Below are 21969 nucleotides of genomic sequence, written 5' to 3' on the forward strand. Positions count from 1 at the left end.
ACAAAAATACAAAAAGTTCAATGAAAAATGTTGAAGATAAAAATCAACAAACCCTTAGCTAGACGAATAATAAAAAGGAGAAGACATGAATAGATAAAGTTAAACATGAAAAATGTAGACATTACAATTTATATCACAGAAATACAAAGCTCATTTGAGAGTGTTATAAACAGTATAAGATGATAAATGGAAAACTCAATGGAAATGGTTAAATTTCTGAACATATATTGACTACACAAATTGAACTATGAGCCATTAAAAGCACAAACAGATCAATAATTGGCAGTGAACTTCAAGTAATAAAACATTTCCCAATAAATAGAAGTCCAAGCTAAGTCTCCCATGCTCACAGAATCTCTGTTTCACATTTGTCAAATAAAAATTTACTTCGGAATTCTATTAGACTCTCACAGAAGAACTAAAAAAACTTTTTTTTTTTTTGGTCAAGCAATTTAAAGTGATGGTAATCATTAAAGTCATTCTACAAGGACAAAATCATACTAGTTAAAATAGGGGTCAGAAAAGTTTGATTTTTTTTAACCTTTAGAATTTGCATAAACAAGGACAGAATGAACTCTTTTTCCAGGACAAGCAGAAACTAACTTGCTTCCTGAATCACTGACATCTGAAGTTCAAATCAACGAAGTCAGGCTCTAATCTCTGATAGATCCACATTGACTTATTTTAAATTAAAAAAATCTGATTGATCTCTTTGCATCATTCATTTTGTTCTATATAAGATGAGTGTTTCTACTTCCCCTCCACTGAGGTCCTTGCCTGAACTTTTTTCTTTTTCTAGGAAGAAATAATCACACAACCTATCAAAAGTTATGGAATAAAAGGTAAACTAAGAAGGAGTAACAATAAATGCTTGCCATCAAAAAATTAAAGAACCAATTAAATAACCTAAAGATGCATCTCAAAGACATAGTAAAGCATTAGAAAATTAACTTTTTTTCATTGGAAAAAGATGAAACAATAAGAAAAATCAATGAAACAAAGTTAATTTTTGAAAAAATAGTCAAAATTAACAAACCTTTAGCTAGACTAAGAAAAAAAAGAAAGAAAACAAATAAGTAAAATTGGAGATAATACAAAATACATTACAACTGATAGTAGAAGAGTAAAATAGAATGTTAGAAATTTTTAGAGAGACTATGTCTTAAAATAGGTGAAAACTTAGAAGAAATACATAAGTTTCTGGACATATAAACTACCAAGATTGACATATATGAAGAAAAAAAATACAAACAGACCTTAGTGGATAGGAAAATTGAAAAAGTAATCAAATATTTCCCAACAAACAAAGGTCCAGGATAGAATGGCTTCACTGGTAAATTCTACTAAACGCACAGAAGAACTAACAATATTATGTTTTGTCAAACAATTCCAAACAATTGTAAGGGAGGAAACTCAGACTCATTCTTCCAAATCCAGCATCATTTTGATACAAAACCATAGAAGAACACAACAAAAAACTATAGATCAATATCTGATATATAGCAAAAATTTTCCCGAAGTATAGCAAATAAAATCCAATACTACATCCATAAGATCATTCACCATGATGAAGTTGGATTTTTCCAAGGGATGCATAGATGGCTTGACGTAGGCAAATCAATTAACATAACACATCACATCAACACAGTGAAGGAGAAAGAAACATTTCATAAAATTCAACTTCACTTCATGATAAAAATCCTGAACAAAATCGCTATTGAAGGATTGTACCCTAACATAATTAAAGCTATGCATGGCAAAAACACACTCAACATACAATAAAGGGGGAAAACCTTAAAACATTTCCCCTAAATCTAGAATAAGACAAAGGTAGACACTATCACAGCTTTTATTAAATATAGAAATAGAAGTCTTAGCCAGAGCAATAAATTAGAGAAAGAAATAAAAGTTGTAAATAGGAAAAAGAGACTTCACATTTCTCCAGTTTGCAGATTACATGATTCTCAAACTCAAAAAATTTAAAGACTCCTCCAAAAGACTACTAGAATTGATTAAGAAATTTGCAGAATACCCCATCAATGCTAAAATCAGGAGAAATTTACATACTAATAACAGGATTTCCGAGAAAGAAATCAGAAAATGAATCCCATTCATAAAAGTTACAACAACAAATTAAATATCTAGGAAAAAATTTAACCAAGAAAGTGAAAGATCTCTACATCTTTACAAAGCATTGATTAAAGAAATAAAGAACACACACACACACACATACACACACAAACACACACAGATGCCACAGAGAATAGTGTGTGTGTGAGAGAGAAAATGTAAAGATCCCTGTATCATGTTCATTCATTGGGAGAATTACTACTGTTCGAAGGGTTATAAAATTAAAAGAAATTTACATATTAAATAATATCTCCATGAAAACACAATTTTTTTATATTATGGAGAATAGTCCTAAAATTTATATGGAAGTATAAAAAATACCAAATAGCCAATATCATCTTGAACAAAAAGAACAAAACTGAAAGCATCCTGATGCCTAATTTCCAGACACATGACAGAAGCATAGTGAGCACATTAGCATGGTGCTGGCATAAAAACAGACAAATTGACCAATGGAAAAAATATTGGTCCCCAAAATGAACTAATGAATCTTTGGAAAATTGTTCTGAAAAATGGAACCAAAAACATACATGGGAGAAAGTCACCCTTTTTAGTACAGCTCTGAGAATTATAAATCCACATGCAAAGGATCGAAAGTTGACTCTCTCTCTCTTCTGCACAGAATTAATTCAATGTTTTTGTGTCAAAGATATAAAACTAAAACAGGAAGCTTAAAACTGCTGGAAGAAAATACAAGGAAAATTCTGCATGAAACTGATAGAGGCAATGCCATTTTTTTTTTTTTGCATATGATCCCAAAGCACAGAAAAAAAGGCAAAAAAAATCACAAATGTATTACATTATAATGATCTACACAGTAAAGGAAACAATCAACAGAGTGAAGAGTCAGCATATAGGTTGGGATAAAACACTTGCCATATATCCATGTGACAAAAGTTTAACATCCAAAATATATAAAAGCTCAAAAATAAAATTCTAAAAAGCAAAGTGATCCAATTAAAGAGTGGTCAAATGATCTTTAAAATATTTTCTGATTTTTTTTCATATTTTATTGGTGTTTTATAGTTGTACATAATGTGAAATTTGTTACATATCTGTACATGCACACAATAGAACAGTATAATTTTGCCAATATCATTCACTAGATTTTCCTCTTTCCACCATCTTCTCCTTCTCCCTAGTCCCTTTTCTCTACTGATCTACCTTTGATTTTCATGATATTCCTCCCAATTTCCTTTGCCTTTTTCCTCTCTGCCTTCCACATATGAGAGAAAACAGGCAATCATCGATCTTCTGAGTTTGGCTTATTTTACTAACATAGTGTTTTCAAGTTCCATCCATTTTCCCGCAAGTGACTTAATTTCACTTTTCTTTATGGCTGAATAAAACTCCATGTGTATATACAACATATAAATTTTATTGATTGATTGATCCACCTAAGCTTGGAAAAGTGTGTGATGAAGGGAAGATGCTCCTTTCATGGTAGCAATAAAGGAAGAGAGTGGGGGAGGGAGGATTAAATAGAGAGATGCCACAGAGAACAGATACCCTTCCAAGGCACACACCCAGTGAAGCATCTCCTCCATCCATGCCCCAGCTGCCTACACCTGCCTACAGTTACTACCCAGTTCATTTAAACTCGATGGACCAATTAAATTAAAACTCTCATGATCTAATCATTTCACATGCTGATATTAATACAGGAACTTTTAGAGGGAGAACATCCCATAACAAACCATAACAACAGGTATCGGTTCTCTCTCTATATATAGCCAAAGGAAATTATACCAGCATACCAACAAAATTCCTTCATTCTCATGTTTATTATTTACAACAGCTGGAATACGGAATCAATTTAGGTGCACATAAACAAATGAGTGGATAGAGACAATATGGTATATGTACACAATAGAATACTATTCATTCTTAAAGAGAAATGAAATTCTTTGATTGCAGCAAAATGGATGTGACCACAAGACATTGTTTTAAGTGAAATAAGCCAAACACAGAAAAATTAGTACTATCATATATTGAATCTAAAAAAGTCAATTTGAATTTACAATAGTGACTACTAAAGGTTGAGTTACAGTGAGAAGGAAAAATAGTAATAAATGAAAGTTGGATTTGATTAATATATGATATATACAAGTGATGATATATCACCTGAGCCATGCTAATATGTAGAATTAATGCATGCTAAAATTTATAAACAGAATTTAAACAGACACAGAACTAATTTCAGAGATCCACTGGACTAATATCTTAATTTATGATTAGTAATAGGATATTGGTAACATAGCAAGGTCAAATGTCACCAAGGATTCAGTACAAAATCTTTTATAGAATCCAGGTCTCATGGATTTTAAAGTTCCACTTCAGTTATTCTCACATCAAAAGGACTTCTCATTGGGCTGGGGTTGTGGCTCAGTAGGAAAGTGCTTGCCGTGCACATATGAGGCACTGTGTTCAATCCTCAGCACCACATAAAATAAGTAAACAAAATAAAGATATTGTGCCCATGTATAACTAAAAAATTTTAAAAAGCGATTTCTCATCACTGTCCAAATGAATGGACAGGAGGCTTTTACACGGAGCTCCTCACAGATATAGATGCATCTATCTCTATTGACTATAGCTGTTTCCTTTTATGTAAACATTTTCATTACATAATAATTTCAAAATAACTACTAGGAAAAGTCTAAATGTTTCCAACACATGGATGTAATAAGTGTTTGAGAAAGAGGAAATGATAATCACTGTGATGATCATTATATATTTTATATGTATTGAATTATCATAGTGCACCTTATAAATATTAAAAATACATTATGTATCAATTCAAAATAAATTTAAAGAAAGAAAAAGGAAGCAGTGGGCATGCTACTTCTTAGCAAGTTCAGGGACTAAAGGAATTCACTGAAATTTAATATTAGGCTTTTAGAGATTCCAAAATTCTGGTGTTTTGAATAGAGGAAAAGAAAGGGAACATTGGGCCCAAATTACTGGCAGTAGCAGTATTGTGGGTCACCACAAAGGGGAGAGTTTGCACAAACAGAAAGGAAGAAAAACACATGGAAAATTTTGGCACAAGAACATTGGTAAAACAGAAAGGAAGTCTGAACTTAGCTAAATCAGAGGTGGCATAGTGAGCTGGTGTTTGAAAGTGTTCATGTTTCTTTAAGCAGAGAGCTGTGGTGGGGAGCCCTCATTAACAGTTCACATTGAAGCTTGCTGTTACAGGAACATGGGAGATCATAGTGAATATTTCCACATACTAGTGAGCACATACCATGTGTCCTAGGTATTCCTGACAGAACACAATTGAAATAGGCACAGAGAAAAAATTGTACCCAGGAGGATGAAGTCAGAGATATGGAGGTGAGTGGAACTCACTTTCCTTTTGTCTGCTGGCTCCTGTGACCAGCTGAAGAAGAGGACTAAACCAAACAGAAAGGCATGATTGCATTTGGGGACTGTGCCTTAGAAGGCCATATATGTGGATGGTGGAGTGTGTGAGACCTGCCATGCCCCATCCACTCAATGCTGTTGGTTACCTTGCCCTGGGGGTAGAATTCTCAAGAGACCCCTGAAAGTCAGATGCCCAGCAGAGATCAGCATATGCATAACCCTACGGATGTGTTGATCTAATCTTTACAAAGTATATACCACCTGAATAAATTTCTGTGTTTAGATAATAACTAGACTCAGGCCACATTAACATTCAATTCATAACTCTGCATCATCCCTGCCCTGGGTGTGCATTAACCTTGTCTCTCTAAACAAAAGTCCAATACACAGTACTTTCCACTATATCCTACCTTGCACTGGTGAGCAGAGAAGTTGAAGACAATTTCAACCAGGTTTTTTTTTTTTTTTCAGGCCTTTCCAGTAGGTAGTTTGGTAAGCAACACAAAAGGAGAGAGTTTAATAACCCCCAGCCCTTTGTCATTCCTATTGCCAGACTGTACTTTTTTCCATTTCTTTTTGGTATATGTACCCCTTCCAGTGGAGATAATTCTTTCATTTTTTATTAAGAAGTTTTGGTTGTTCTGGTTATATTTGCTAGTTGGTACCTGTATATACATATATCCATACATATTTGTTCCTTTTTTCTTTTTGTTTACTTTTTTCTTTAAATTATCATTTTGTTATTTTGCTTTGTTTTGTTTTTATAGGATTAGTGGGGTTTTTGTTTTGTTTTTGTTTCTCTTGGTACACTCTGTCTTCTTTCTCACTCCTCTAATAAGCAGATTCTCTTGATGTTTTTATACCTTTCTACTTTGTTTCTTTAATGTATTTTTTTCTCATTCTTTATGGATTTCACTTGCTGTGTGGGCTCTCAGGTCTAGCAAGGAGGACCACGGAATAGGGTAGAGGAGAGTGTGGCTGCAGAGTCGCTAATCAAGACCTCCAGAGATCAAGCAGGAAGCAGGTCTGATTTTATTGCATAGTTACCATGTAACTATTGCATAGTTACTCAGGCAGTAGCTAAGCAGATTACAGGCAGCCACCAATGCAATTTCTGCTAACTGTCCCTGCAGCGACTAATCAAGGAGTGGGCCGTGGTGCAAGCACAGGGACTGCTGCACTTGGCCTCACGCCCAGGACTATGCCTACAGGGTAAGCAGTTTGCCGCTCACATGCCTAGCACGAGGGGAGTGGCCTGCCACTCAGACGCCCTTAACATATGCCATGTATGCAGTACTCCATGCACTTGTCCCCACATTTTACCCCTCTGACTGTGCTGCAAGGATTTCAGCCAGCTTTGCCTTTTTTATGTTTTGTTCAGTGGCCTTTACATGGTTTCATAAGCATCTCACAACATAAGAAAATATTATCACTATTATAAACAGTAGGGCCAGGGTAATAGCATTATACGGAGTAGTTAATTTGATTATCAGGTTTTTCCAATGTTCAGTCAATCCCTAGAAGAAAGAAGAGGTTGTCAAGATAGACATCTTTGTGTCACTGATTTTGACAATTGCCTTAGTAAGATTATGCATAGTCATAACATAGTCAGCATCCCAAATGCTCTTAATATAATGAGAAAAATTGGAGAAGTGTAAGGTTATATTTTCAGGTACAGCATATTGGGTGACACAAATACTATGAAATTCAGGGTCACAAGTGAGCCTCTGCAACATAAACAGAATATCTAGTTGTTCCTGGTGAAGGTGAAGTTCTTGCTGAATGACTAAAATAGTGGCTCAGGACAGTTTATTTAAGTCATTTTGAACAGCAAAGGCTTCTGCCATGTGGTAGACAAATCGTTTACAGTCTGAGCAGTCTGGATACTCTGAATGAGCGAAGCAGCAGCAGTGGCTGAGGCAGTGATGGTGGCTACTAGGGGAATAATTCCAGCAACAATGAGGCTAATTGCATGCCTTGTCTGGTGTAGGATCTCATTCAGAGATCCATGTCCCCTGGACTCCTCCACTCTCTGGACAGGTTCACTGGAAGCCAGATTGCTGGGGGCACTCTGAGGATAAATATAAGTTTAGCTTTCATAGAAGGGGTTAGATAATTTGTGAGCCAGCAGGATGTATTGACTGCACAAGGGATGAGTGATATTTATGCCATCAGTATCATTGATTATTAGCATGGCAAAGAGTGGCATAATGTAAGCTTGTGCATAGTGGATATGGGTATAAGGTGTCACAAAGGCAAAGCCATGGTCAGGGTCTGGATTCAATATAGACCCATTCATCCAGCTGGCTGCTGCCCATTTGATGGGTCTAGCAGCTAGCAATACTGGTGTGATATCCATCATGCCATACTGATTTCCTGCATAGGGGTTGGTAATGACTTGTCCCATGTAGCAGTTACTGCAGTAGTAGGTTTGGGGGCACATCAGTTACATTCCAGGGAGCTGTGCCCGCCCAGATGCATAGATGTTGTTCTTCCCCAGAGAATTTCCTCTCATCAAGCAGATAAGATATGGCAGTGACACCTTAATTCCGTGGGATGCTATCATTTTCTGAGGGGGACTTGCCAAAAGCATTGTTGGGCATGTTGGCAGCAAGGGTTTCTTGCATTTGCCATGGGGGAATCTATGGCTATAGGTAGCATTAACTATAACTCTAAGGTCAGTGAGAGATAGCCCAACATATGACTTATTATAGTTATCTACAATAGTTTCATTGGCAAGAGCAAAACAGAGAGGACTGCCTGGATTATAGGTTTCATTATCTACTATGGAGAAACAAATGGGCAGAGTAGGTATAGAAATGCTGGTATTCCAGGGTACAGTTACCTCTTGAATGGATGACTCAGGATCAATAAGGTTGGAATTATTGAAGAAGAGTTTGGGTAAAGCCCCTTCCCAATCAACCACTGCTAAAGGTGGTGGCCTAGTGACCAAAGCTCAATTTAACTCTTTGTAGGCTTCACTGTTAGCAGTGAGCATTACACACACTAGGACCATTGTCATAGGCCCAAGGATGGGATTGCCACCAGGCAAAGGAGCCAGTTTGGTGGCTCAGTCAACAAGACCTTTAATATCACCCTTTACTTTACATGAGGTCCATTGGTGTTGTTGAGTCCTTTGCTTGTGAGCTTTCTTCTCCAGAGTTAGTTCTTCATCTTGGTGGTTTTGAATGTCCAGGACTTGACTTTCAAGCAGGCACCTAGATGGGGTGAGGCTCCTGTTAACATATGTAAACCCTCGACCCATGGTTAGGAGGGGCTTGGGGGCCATTCCATGCATTTGTTATGGGATCCTTTTATGAGAACACAGATAGATGGGAGGGCCCTGAGAGGGGGCCCAATGCTTATGGGCTGCATTCCTGTAGAAAATTTTGAAATGTAAAGAAAAAATGTAATGCCAATAAGATTCTTTGCAAGGCATCATGAGGGCACTTGGTATAATTTCCCCCCTCTGTTTTGTAGCATGGCCTTTAATTCCTTGTGTGCTATTTCTATGATGTCTTGAGTCCAAGGGCTATAGGGGATCCCAGTTAAGTGCTGTATATGCCAATCATTGCAATCTGCTTAAAATGTCTTGTTAGTAGAGGCTGGCCCATCGTCAGTTTTCATAGACATGGGGACATCCATAACTCCAAAACATTTAAGTAGATGGGAGATAGTTTTCTGTGGTTTCTCCTGTGGAGGCTGTGGCCAATACACAGCCTGAATAGACATCAATAATTACATGAATATATGTTAAATTTCCAAAAGGAGCAAAATGAATGACATCCATTTTTCATAAAGCATTACATCTTAACTCCTGGGGATTCACTCCAGCAGGTTTTAAAGGGCCAATGGGAAGAAAAGGTGCACATTTTTTGTAGTCTCTGACTAGCTGTTTGCAAGCCTCCTTAGTCCTGCTTTTATGCAACTGTCCATGGCTGAGGCCAGCAGAGAGGCTTGAGCTGCTTGTGTCCCTGTATCCTGGGTGGCCAAAACCAGTCATCCAGTGTGCCATTTTGTACTGGCACCACTGCTGCTCTATGTTCCTTATTTAGTCCATCCCAGATCAATTCCTTGACCAAGGCCGTCCTAGCTCCTTCATGAGACCCCTTCCCTTCTACCGCCTTGTTTACTCTGTAATAAATGTTGGCAAGCCCTCAGTGGCTTTCTATCTTAAGTGCTGTATAGAAACTGAGCCTCCCCCAGCTGGCACCTTCCTCCAGACCCTCAGAGCACAGAGTGGCTCGCACCTGATCCATTTGATGGGCCTGTAGCCTGTACTGCAGGGGAACTGTAGATTTCCTCTCCCTGCAAGCATTCAGTTGGGAGGTTAACATTCATGATGTGGTTGTGATCCCCCTGCTGTTCACATTCATCATAGAAGAATGCCTTCCACTTCAAAAATGTTGCAAGCTCCAGAGCTGCTCTAGCTAGGTCCTTCCAGTCTTGAGGGCAATTAAGTTCAAGACTGAGTGATTTGAGTATTTGCTCTGCAAATGGCCCCCCGGGCCCATCCTCTTTTACTGCTTTCTTTAACTCCTTCAGGGTACCCAATGCATGTGGATACCAAGTGGCAGGGCACTGTGGTGTGGGGCTTGTTTTGACTGGGAAGGCTTGTATTCCCTTACCCCACTTCTCATCTCTTATCTTACATAGATCTTCAAAAAGATCTCTGGCCTCCTGGAGTGGGTTTCTGGGAGACCATGGCTTGGGCCTGTCTGGTAGCCTGGTCATTTCCAAACTGTCATAGTCCTTTGCTGGCTTTGCATTGCCTCATAAGTAGGCAGTTGCCATTGACTCAATGAGGGATATAATCTTTGCCTCTCAGTAGAAGGCACACCTGCACCATTTGTGGTCACCCCTTCCTGTACCATAAAGGCTAGATAGAGGTACCATTTTCTGTCTGTCTCCCTCTTGCAGCTGTTGTGGTTGCTTTCTTTGAAGTAGGTAGATTCTCACCCCCACTTTCCTGTGCCTGCTGCAGTTGCTTGCTTTGAGGTAAGATGCTGCCCTTGCCTTTTCCCCTGTCTTTCACAGCCTCATCTTCCCTCAGGGCCATCATTATATGACAAGGGTCCATAGCAGGGCCCCCTACACTTTGCTGAATGGCTGTCACAATAGGAAAAAAATGTAGTGGTAAAGTATACCCCTGTCTCACTTCAGCTTGTTGCGCATTTGCCATTATCTTGTCCCGTATCCTAGGATCAAAAACACCAGCAGCACTTATCCATGGACTGGTATCAATTGCCACGTCCCAGAACCTCTGGGCTTCTCTCTTATTCAGAGTTAAATAAATCTCTAGTATCTAAGAGGGTGCGCAGCACTTGCAGCTGCCGAGTATTTGGTGGAACTTGATAGGTTCCCGATTTCCCCTTCCTCACTGCTCTGTGGGGGGGCTACACCCTGTATTATAGGCTTACCTCAGACCCCTGCTTGGGCACCAGCTGCATGGGCTCTTTCCTGTCCAGCGAGGAGGTCCATGAAATAGGGTAGAGGAGGGTGTGGCTGTGAGTCGCTAATCAAGACCTCCAGAGACCAAGCGGGAAGCAGGTCTGATTTTATTGCACAGTTACCATGTATATATACTCAGGCAGTAGCTAAGCTGATTACAGGCAGCCACCAATACAATTTCTGGCCAACTATCCCTGCAGTGACCAATCGAGGAGTGGGCCCTGGAGTAAGCACAGGGACTGCAACACAGGGACTGCCTCACACCCAGGGCTGTGCCTACAGGATAAGTGGTTTGCCGCTCACATGCTTTGCAAGGGGGAGTGGTTTGCCACTCAGACGCCCTTAATGTATGCCATGTATGCAGTACTCCATGAACTTGTCTCCACATTTTCCCCCTCTGAGTGTGCTGCCCAGTTTCTGTCTTCTTGTGGGGACAATATGCTGTGTAATTCTTTCTTTCTATGAAAGAGAAAAATTCATGCAAGAGCCTCAACAAAAAGGAGAGTAGAAACACTCATGTCATAAGGAATAAAGTTCATGATGCAAAGATTTCTTTTATTAGGTTTTCTTTTATTTGAAATAAGCCAGTGTGGTTCTCTTGGAGATGAGAGCCTGACTTGATTAATTTGGACTTCAGATCTCTGTGAGTCAGAAAACAAGTTAGTTTCTGCTTGCCCTGGAAAAAGAGTTCATTGTGTCTTGGGTTTATGCAAATTCTAAAGGTTTAAAAAATCAAACTTTTCTGATCCACATTTTAACTTCTATGATGCTGGTCTTTTAGAATGAGTTTGGAAAAGTACCTTCCCATTCAATTATTTGTAATTGTTTGTCCAAAAAATGTTGTCAGTTATTCTATGATAGTTTTATAGAATTCAGCTGTGAAGCCATTCTATATTTAGCATATTTATTTAAAAATTATTTTATTACTGATTTAATATTGCTACCCATTGTTGTTCTGTTTATGGTTGTCATATCTCATAGATCACTTTTTGGATATTATATGTGTTCATAAACTTAACCATTTCTATTAGTTTTCCATTGATTGATTTATAATTTTTTGTAATATTAATAATCTTTGTATTTCTGTGATATCAATTATAATATCTATTTTTATCTCTAATTTTATTTACTTGTGTTTTCTTTATTTTATTTATAGCCTAGCTAACAATTTTAAAATTTCTTTTCTTAAAAATCTTTCATTTATCTTTGTAGTTTTTAAATCTTGGATTTATTTCTGCTCTGATCTTTGATATTTCTTTTCTTCTATTAATTTTGAGTCTATTTATCTATTGCTTTTCTTGGTCCCTTAGGTAAATAATTAGATAGACATTTGAAATTGATTGTTTTTAGCATAGAAATTCATTGCTATGATCTTCATTCTTAGTATTGTTTTTGCTATATCCCATAATTTTGATATGTTGTGTGATTCTTTCTTTCTACAAAAACTGAAAAGGTCAGGCAGGAAAATTATGGAATGAAGGAAGAGAATAGAAAAGTTTATCTCATAGACAATTAAGCTAATGATCTGAAAAAACTCATCAAATTAACTTTGTCCAAAATAAGTAGGTGTGGTTCAATCAGTATTTAGAACCTGATAGACATGTTGGATTACATGTCACATCACTGTGAGTCACACAATAAATTGCTGCGTCCCTTTTCAATGGATAATGAGTTCATCAAAACTTGAGTTAAAAAATAAAAATTTTTATGACTGACTATTTTAGCCAATGAATGTTGCAATTATTAAGTCAGTGACTATTTCACATGTCACTGGTTAGTATAATCATGGAAGACTGTTAAATAATATATACTCAATAAATATTGCACTTGCTTGGACTGTATGTTTTGATTTAGGGAAAAATTTGAGACTCAATGCATATGAGTTCCAGCCGCAGTTTTACCTCATACCATCTGTGTGCCCTCGACTAAGGCATTGCCTCTCTAAGACCCAGCTTCCTCATTTTTAAAATGGGAATAATTTTACTTTAACTAAAGGTAATTAAAAAAATAGAAAGTAATATATGTAGGAAATTGCATGTTAATTTTAAGAACACCAGTACACATGACCATTAAACATTATGTAACTGGGGTCTTGACAGCAATTTTCTTACTAAATTGATTGTAAACAACAATGCTTGCCAATTTAAAACAAATACAATGTATCTTTATAGGTTGCACCTTTGTACAGCATTACCATTAGTGAACATCAATCCAGTAATGTTCAATTCCATACTAACAAATAAAGTCTCATATTCCAATTTGCATGTTGCTTCTTCTGTGCTGGGAATCTGTTTGGTATACTTGCTGTGTCCTATTTACCTCTAAATCATATGCCTATTTTTCTGTTACTAATATTATTGCTTATGGTCCAATATTTTTCATTCCATTACCTCTGACAAGGACATACTAAAGAGCAATAGATGTAGTCCCATCTAGAAGAGGTGAGAGATTGGCAGAGCCATAGTTTACAATTCTCTGAGATTGTCTCTTCCACAGTTCTGCTGAATAAGTTTCACCTCTATACTGATGGAGTGGGGAGAAGGCCTTTTGTCCCTCTTCCTTTTGTAGAATCAATGAATGACCCAGTTATCCTTGCAGTGAAATAATGGGTATTGATTTGAGGGGAAATTTGATGGTCTATGAACCGAGACAGTGTAGTGTTTGCTTTACTTTTCTAAGGTGGCTTCGGAGGCCTCTCTGTTATAATTCATAGCACACCGTTATGGGCATCAGAGCTCATTCAAGTTCCAGTTCTAATGAAGGTCTCCCATGCTCAGAGAATCTCTGTTTCCTCATTTTCAAATAAAAAATAATAATATCTGCCCTCTGCTCTGCAGGATTTGGGGATTTGGGGGTACTAAATAGCAAATGCTTTGTACATTTACTTAGTTACATGTTGATATATGTTTGGTATTTTAAAATGTTTAAGTTGTACTTCCTAATTTATGCATAGGCACTTGTGATGTTAGTCCAGCCCTTTAAAATGTTTAAAAGACTTGATTTTCAAAGACAAACTATCATATTTTTTAATGAAGTATTATATGTTCAATATTTCAATATAAAAGTCAGAGATACACTGATCAGTCTGAGAATCCAGCATGTTGAGTAATGTTGGGGATCAAATGCTTCATTTTTTTTTTCTTATTCTTAGCTGCACATTGGTACCAGCAGAGGATGTGTGCTTGTGTGTTTGTTTGTTTGCTTCTTTGTTTTAAAATATCTATTCCTGTGATCTCAGAGTGCTTGAACTAGATTGTCATGGACAGAGATTTGGAAAGGAGAGCAAGATTAAATAACAGTTTGTTTATCCTCATCAGGTGATTAATGTACACTCACAAGGAATTAGAACTTACCTAGTTGATTGGCTCAGCACTTTATGTCAATAGGACACAATCTGATAGTGCACTATAACAGAATGAACTATAAAAGCTTTACATTGATTGCAAGTTCACATTTGACTAAGTAAAAGAGGAAGGCTTCAATGGATCCAGTTGTAGTCCTGGTGATCAGTCTCTCCTGTATTCTTCTCCTCTCACTATGGAGACAGAGATCTGGGAAGGGAAGACTCCCACCAGGACCCATGCCTCTCCCAATTCTTGGGAATATCCTGCAGATAGATGCTAAAAACATCAGCAAATCCTTCACTAATGTAAGTCTGTTGATGCTCCTCCAGTGGTGAATATATTAATCCTTTATTTTATTTTATTTATTTAGTGAATATATTAATCCTTTATTTTATTTTATTCATTTATATTAATTCTTTATTTTTAATTAAATATATGCACAAGGCAAATTATTAAAAGAGATTGTTGCACAGAAAATACTCTTTGGACATTGAGGTTTTCATTTTTTAATAGTCTTTCATTGTTACAGGTAGTATAATGAAACAATGCATCTGGGATTAAAAAATTTATATTTAATATTTTGATGGCAATATTTAAATAGCAAAAGTCTGGAGTAGCCCTGCTCTTCATTTTTTCATCATTATTTGCTATGATTTTCTGTTTTCTGCACAATCTAATCTGCTTGTGATTCTTTGAGTGAATTTTTATTACTTTCAGGGTGTCTTTCATTTCCAGCAGTTTTGACTAGTTTCTTTTCAATATTGCTATTTCTTTATCAAAATTGTCTCTTTTAATTCATTCCTTAGGTCTTCCTTTAGTTTACTAAATATTTTAATAATCAATTTTCTATAACTTTTCTCTAGAATTTCACACACTTTTCAATCTGTGGAATCTTTTATAGGGTGAATTAGGAGGGAAGATTTATTCATTTGGTTTCTCAAGTTTTCAGAATTCATGAAATTGCACTTCAATGGAAATGGATTCTACTTTCTATTTTACACCTATGTCCTTTTGTGTGTGTAGTTATCTCTTTTGTTTTGGGGTTATTTTTTCTGTTTTTGATATATGAGTAGGTCCAGAGGTGTGACCTGAGGTCCCCCTTTGGTTGATTCTCCTTTGACCTGGTTGTAAGTTTGAGATTTTTTTCTCCTTAATTTTATGTTTTGAAGTAATGTTGAGATGGAGGTGGGACTACAAGTGTGGGGTGAGATCCATTGTTACAGGGCTGAGTTGTGTGTATTGCTTGGGAGAAGGATGACTACTCTGTGAACCTGATATGACCCACTCACTTTTCAACCCCACTTAGAGGAAGCAGTCAGCCAGGAATTGCACTATTGTTACCAAGAAATGTACAGCCTCAAGACGAATGTGCAGTATCTATTTTGATATCTGTAACACTAATTGCCACCTATAGAGGAATGGAGGGATCAACAATAAAAAGTGTGAACAAGGGTCTGGGGCTGGGGCTCAGTGGTAAAGCACTTGCAGCACATGTGTGAGGCACTGGGTTCAATTCTCAGCACCACATAAAAATAAATATAGTGTCTGTTCATCTACAATTAAAAAAATATTTTTTTAAAAAAATGTGAACAACATCAGTCATTATCACTTTTCTCTGGAAAAGTGTGTTGCCAACTGTGTTGATAATCTTGACAAGATGAATGAGGTACAAACTACATTAATTATATAATTCTATATTTAATGAAATTACAATTTGTTATGTGAAGAGAAAATAGAGTAGAAAGGCAAGAAAAAGTTTGAAATGTTTTAAAAAGTGAAGACAGGAGAGGCAGAAGATGGATCACAAGTGTTGATTATAAAGAAAGAGAAATAAAAAATTTAAGTATAAGTAGTTTACAAATTTAAAAAGAGGAAGCTGGAATAGGAAATATTTTGGGAAAGGGTTTTTGGGAGAAAAGAGTGAAGAAGGAGCATTAAGAGGGACAAAAACTAAGGTATAGCAAACAAGCAAATGTAAGATCAAAACAGTTCAAACTCATGTAAGAATATATCCCTCCTATGTGAAACCAAGGCTATTTAATAAACAGATGCAGAAGAAAGCAGTTAAAGAGACAGCAAAATATATGAATATATACATATATTGGACCTATTTTTGCTGCGAGAACACACATGTCTACACAAACACACATACCAAAATTTTACAAAATGAAAAGAAGTAAAAAAAAATAATAAAATAAAATGAAATGAAATTTGAAAAAAAAATTTAAATCTTTTTTTTTAAATATGTACACATGATTTTCTATATATACATGGAATGCATCCCATCATTCCAATTAGGATCCTATTTTTATGGTTGTACATTATGTGGAGTTACACTGATTGTGTATTAATTTTTTAAATTTTTTATTTATTTTATTCATTATTTTTATTGACACATTAAAATTATACACAACAGTTGAATTTGTTATAATATATTCATATGTGCACATAATAAAATGGTATTTTTTTAAAGAGAGAGAGAGAATTTTAACATTTAATTTTTAGTTTTCGGTGGACACAACATCTTTGTATGTGGTGCTGAGGATAGAACCCGGGCTGCACACATGTCAGGCGAGCACGCTACTACTTGAGCCACATCCCAGCCCCAATAAAATGGTATTTTTTATTAATTTTATTCCCATTACCTCCCCTTTTCCTCCCCTCCCTACCCCTGATGCTTTTACTTTATTCCACTGGTCTCCCTTCCATTTTACAAAATTTGTTCTAATTAGTAATACATGACAGTAGAATGTATTTTGACATATTGTACACAGATGGAGCACAACTTCTCATCCGTCTGGTTATACATAGTGCACAGTCACACCAATAGCATAATCATGAATGTTTATAGGGTAATAATGTCTGTCTCATTCTACTATTCTTCCCATCCCCGAAGCCCCACTCACTCCTCTCTGTGCAATCCAAATTTCTTAATTTTTCCCTCTTCCTTAGCCCCCACTGTGGATCAGCATCTGCTTATCAGAGAAAACATTTGACCTTTGGTAATTTGGGATTGGCTTACTTTGCTTAGCATGATGTTCTATACTTCCATCCCATTTACCTGCAAATGCCATAATTTCCTTTTTCTTTAAGTTAGAGTAATATTCTATTGTGTATATGTACCATATTTTTTTTTATCTATTCAACTGTTGGTGGGCATCAAGTCAGATCCTAAGCCGACATGAAGATTTGGGCCTGGTTTTTCTTCTATTAGGTGCAGGGTCTCTATTCTAGTGCCTAAGTTTTTGACCCATTTTGACTTGGTTTTTATTAGAGTGAGAATAAGAGGTTTAATTTTATTTTGCTACATACGCATTTCCAGGTTTCCAAGTACTGTTTGTCGAATAGTTTATCTTTTCTCCAATGTATGTTTTTGGTGCCCTTGTCTAGTATGAGATAACTGAGTATATATGGGTGTTTCTGTATGTTTTCTATTTTGTGTCATTGGGTGGGTGAACGGCAAACCGCTTATATCGTAGGCGCAGCCCTGGGCATGAGGTTGCGTGTTGCAGTCCCTGTGCTTGCTCCATGGCCCACTCCTCAATTGGTTGCTACAAGGACAGTTAGCAAGAAATTGTACTGGTGGCTGCCTGTAATCAGCTTAGCTACTGCCTGAGTATATATACATGGTAACTGCACAATAAAATCAGACCTGCTTCCTGCTTGGTCTCCCGAGGCCTTGATCAGTGACTCCACAGCCACACTCTCCTCTACCCTGTTCCATGGACCTCCTCGCTGGAGCCCACGCACCAAGTCCACTTTGTCTGATATGAGGATGGAAACCCCTGCTTGTTTACGCAGTCCATGTGAGTTATACGTTTTTCCCATCCTGTCACCTTCAGTCTGATGTCTTTTCCTAGGAGGCGAGTCTCTTGAAGACAACATATTCTTTGGTCTTTTTAAAAAGCTCAATCCGCCAGTCTATGTCTTTTGATGGATAACTTTAGGCCATTAACATTCAGGGTTATTACTGAGATATGATTTGTAATCCATGTCATTTTGGTTTATTTTTGTTTTTAAAACTCGACCTAGTTTCTCCTTTGATCTTTCCTTTAGTGCAGCTCCTCCCTTTGCTGGTTTTCATTTCCTCTTTGTGCAATATTTTGTCAAGAATGTTCTATAGTGCAGGCTTTTTAGTTGTAAAGTGTTTTAACTTTTGCTTATAATGAAAGGTTTTTATTTCATCTTCAAATCTGAAGTTTAATTTTGCTGGATATAAAATTCTTGGTTGGCATCATTTTCTTTTAGAAATTGGTACATGTTATTCCAGGACCTCGCATTGAGGCTCTGGGTTGAGGAATCAGCTGAAATCTGAATTGTTTCCCCCCATATGCAATTAAACCTTTTTTTCTCTTGCAGCCTTTAAAATTCTCTCCTTATTCTGTATGCTAGTCAGTCTCATTATAATGGGCCTTGGTGTGGGTCTATGTAATTTTGTACATTTGGGGTCCATTTCATTCTTTAGACTTGGAAAATTTTCTGATATTATGTCTTTGAATAAATTGTGCATTTCTTTTGTTTGTATCTCCATGTCTTCATCTATTGTGATAAATCTTAAATTTGATCTTTTCATGTTATCCCATATTTCTTGGAAGTTGTGTTTATGGTTTCTTACCATCTTCTCTATGTGGTTGATTTTATTTTCAAGAGTGTATATTTTGTCTTTTTTGCCTGAGGTTCTGTCTTCTAAGTGGTCTAGTCTGTCAGTAATACTTTCCATTGAAATATTAATTTGCTTTTTTTCTTTATTTTGAGGATTTCTGCTTTTTTTCCAATCTCTTTTGTTGAATGAATCTTTCACTTCCTGTGTTTTGTCTTTGATTTCACTTCTTATACTATCCTTTACTTCATTGATCAGCTTAACTATATACATTCTAAATTCCTTCTCTGACATTTTCTGTGTTGTCTACAGATTCTATTGTTGGAACATCTTGGTTTGTTTGTTTTCCATGTTGTTTGTGTATCTTCCCACCTAGTTGTATAGACCTGAGGCAGCACAGTTTTGTAGTCTTATAGTGCCCCTGAAGGTTTCCAGTACCTCACTCTACATGGGGAGATGAATATTAACAACACCCAATGCAAATAAGATATACCTTTAAACCAAATAGCTCCTAAGCAGAATAATAAGCAGAAATGATTTGTTAAATTATTGTCTACAATATAAACAGTAAGTTTTGTTTCTAATGATGGACAATGAGGGAACAGAAGTAGTGCAAGATGTGATATTTATGATGGAGAAGGAAAGAAGTTAAAGGCAAAAATTTATAGTAAGATTGAGGAATGAATTAATAGTGATGGGCTGTTTGTATGAGAGAAGTGTGACAGAGAATCCAGGGAGACAGATAGAAAAAATATATACAGATTTTCTAAAACTGTAAAAATATAAGGATCACAATAAAACTGTAATATATAATTTAGATATCCCATTCCTCAATATATTGATGCATGAATAATATTTGGATTCAAAGATGGTAGAGATGTGAGAGAGGAGGCAAAAGGAAAAAACAAGAGGTCTCAATGGAAAGTTGAACGATTGTTTCCATGGGCTTTCAAAAATTTTATCAGCTTCCCTTCTCTGCTGACACGTGGCGTTGTCTGAAGTTTGATGGTAGCTCCAGTCTGGTGAGTACCAGACTTGTTGGGTGGGTGAGCTGATAGCAAGATGCCCTCACATCCTCTTCCAGTCTTCCCACCCATTGTAGCTGACCCACTCTGTCCCCATGCACCTCAGGACTCCCGGAGATGTAGAAAACCTTGTTTTCTCTAATTTCTTCAACCTATGATTTCCCTGGGGCACTGCCCCTAGTCTCTGGCATTCCTCAGGCTTGCTAGATCCAGCCTGACCCAAGCAAGCCCAGCTACAATCTGATGGACCTGGGCTTCAGTTTACCCAGGCCCAGCTTGTTGCAGTCACAAGATCTCAATGCCATTTCAACCCGCAGGGAGACCACCAGGGAGGTAGCCACACAAAGGAGAAACCCCCGCAGAGAGGCAGCCAGATGGTGGCCACTAGCATTCCCAGCAGAAAGATCTCAGGTACAACCAGACCTGCAGATACCCTGACAATGGATCTCCAGGCCCTGTCTGGTGTCCCCATTCTGAGGTGGATGCGACCTGAGATGGCAACTTGTGTATTCATTTATGAGCAAAGGAAAGTCATGTCTGATTCATTCTACAGTCTCTTCTACTTCCCTACCCCCTCCTTTCCCTTCATTCCTTTTTGTCTAATCCAGTGAACTTCTATTCTTCCCCTCCATGCCTGTTTTAATCAGCTTTTTCACTGCTGTGACTAAAAGATCTGACCAGAGCGACTGTAAGGAGGAAGAGTTTATTTGAGGGCTCACGGCTTCAGAGGTCTGAGTCCATACAAGTCTGGCTCCTTTCCTCAGGGCATGAGGTGAAGCTGAACATCATGATGGGAGAGTGCTGCAGAGGGAAGCAGCTCACATTAAGAAGCAGAGAGAGAGACTCCAGCTCCATATACAAAGTATATACCCCATAGCTATATCCCGGATGAACTCCTCCTCCAGCCACACCCCACCTGCCTCTAGTTATCACTCAGTTAATTCCATCAGGGATTAATCCACTCATTGGGTTAAATCATTATTAAATAATTTCTCCTCTGAACCTTCTTGCATTATTTCACTTGGGGGAGATGCCATATTCAAACCATAACACTACCCTTTCTTGTTGTGGTTTAGCATCCACATAGCAGAGAGAACATTTGGCCTTTGGTTTTTTGGAACTGGCTGATTACACTTAGCATGATATTTTCCAGTTCCAGCCATTTAGTGGCATATGCCATAATGTCATTCTTCTTTATGGCTGATTAATATTCTAATCATTCTATATACATACCACATTTTCTTTATTTAGTGATCTGTTAAAGGACACCTAGGTTGATTCCATAGCTTGACTATGTGAAGTGAGCTACTATAAACATTGATGTGGCTGTGTCACTATAGCATGTTTATTTTAAGTGTTTTAGGTATAAACTGAGGAGCAGGATAACTGGGTTAAATGGTGAATCCATTCCAAGTTTTCTAAGGAAAACTGCTTTCCAGAGTGGTTGTACCAATTTGCTGTACATACACCAACATATGAGGGAAACATTTCCCCCACATTCTCATCAACACTTACTGTTACTTGTGTTCTTACTAATTGCCATTCTGACCGGAGTGATAAGGAATATCAGTATAGTTTTAATTTGAATTTCTCTAATGGCTGGAGAGGTTGAATATTTTTTCACATGTTTGTTGAGCATTTGTATTTCTTCTGTGAAGTACCTGTCAGTTCCTTTGCACATTTATTAATGAGGTTTTTTTTTTTAGTGTTAAGTTTTCTAGAGTTCTTTAATTTTAAGAAAAAGCAAACAATATATTTTCAATGGGGTATACATGGAGTAAACAAAGGAAAAATACCCATGAGAAGTAAAGGTTTTCCCCCTCCCTAACTTCTCATGAGTATGGTCTAAATTGTTGGTAGGAACGGATTTTCATTTTTCATGTTTATGTTTTGCTTTGTAACCCTAGGGTCAAGGTTTGGGCATTGCGAAGCAAGCACATTTGCATTCCTCACTAGCTAGCTGCCAGATAATGTGGCTAGGAGCCCATTTGTTGTAGTAGTGCTCAGCTTCCATTCTTCCAGTATAGGTGTGGGATCCTCTGAGGAGCGC

At 37.2% G+C, this 21969-nt stretch overlaps 1 protein-coding gene across 6 annotated transcripts in view; it reads left to right on the forward strand.

Annotated features, from left to right (window-relative positions):
* LOC308634127 (cytochrome P450 2C18-like) overlaps positions 1–21969 on the forward strand; it is a gene marked incomplete at both ends in the record, with an annotated part of 318512 nt that overhangs the window by 268473 nt on the left and 28070 nt on the right. For 2 of the 6 annotated variants that reach the window (XM_081267715.1, XM_081267719.1), the window contains one exon: positions 14432–14599. The exons of the other annotated variants lie outside the window; for them this stretch is intronic. In XM_081267715.1, coding sequence (XP_081123841.1) covers positions 14432–14599 — 168 coding nt within the window. Of the gene's footprint in view, positions 1–14431; positions 14600–21969 lie in introns of those variants that run through there. 6 annotated transcript variants of the gene reach the window in all.

The sequence above is a fragment of the Spermophilus citellus genome, assembly GCF_964194105.1.
Source record: "Spermophilus citellus genome assembly, chromosome: 15".
Lineage (NCBI taxonomy): Eukaryota > Metazoa > Chordata > Mammalia > Rodentia > Sciuridae > Spermophilus > Spermophilus citellus.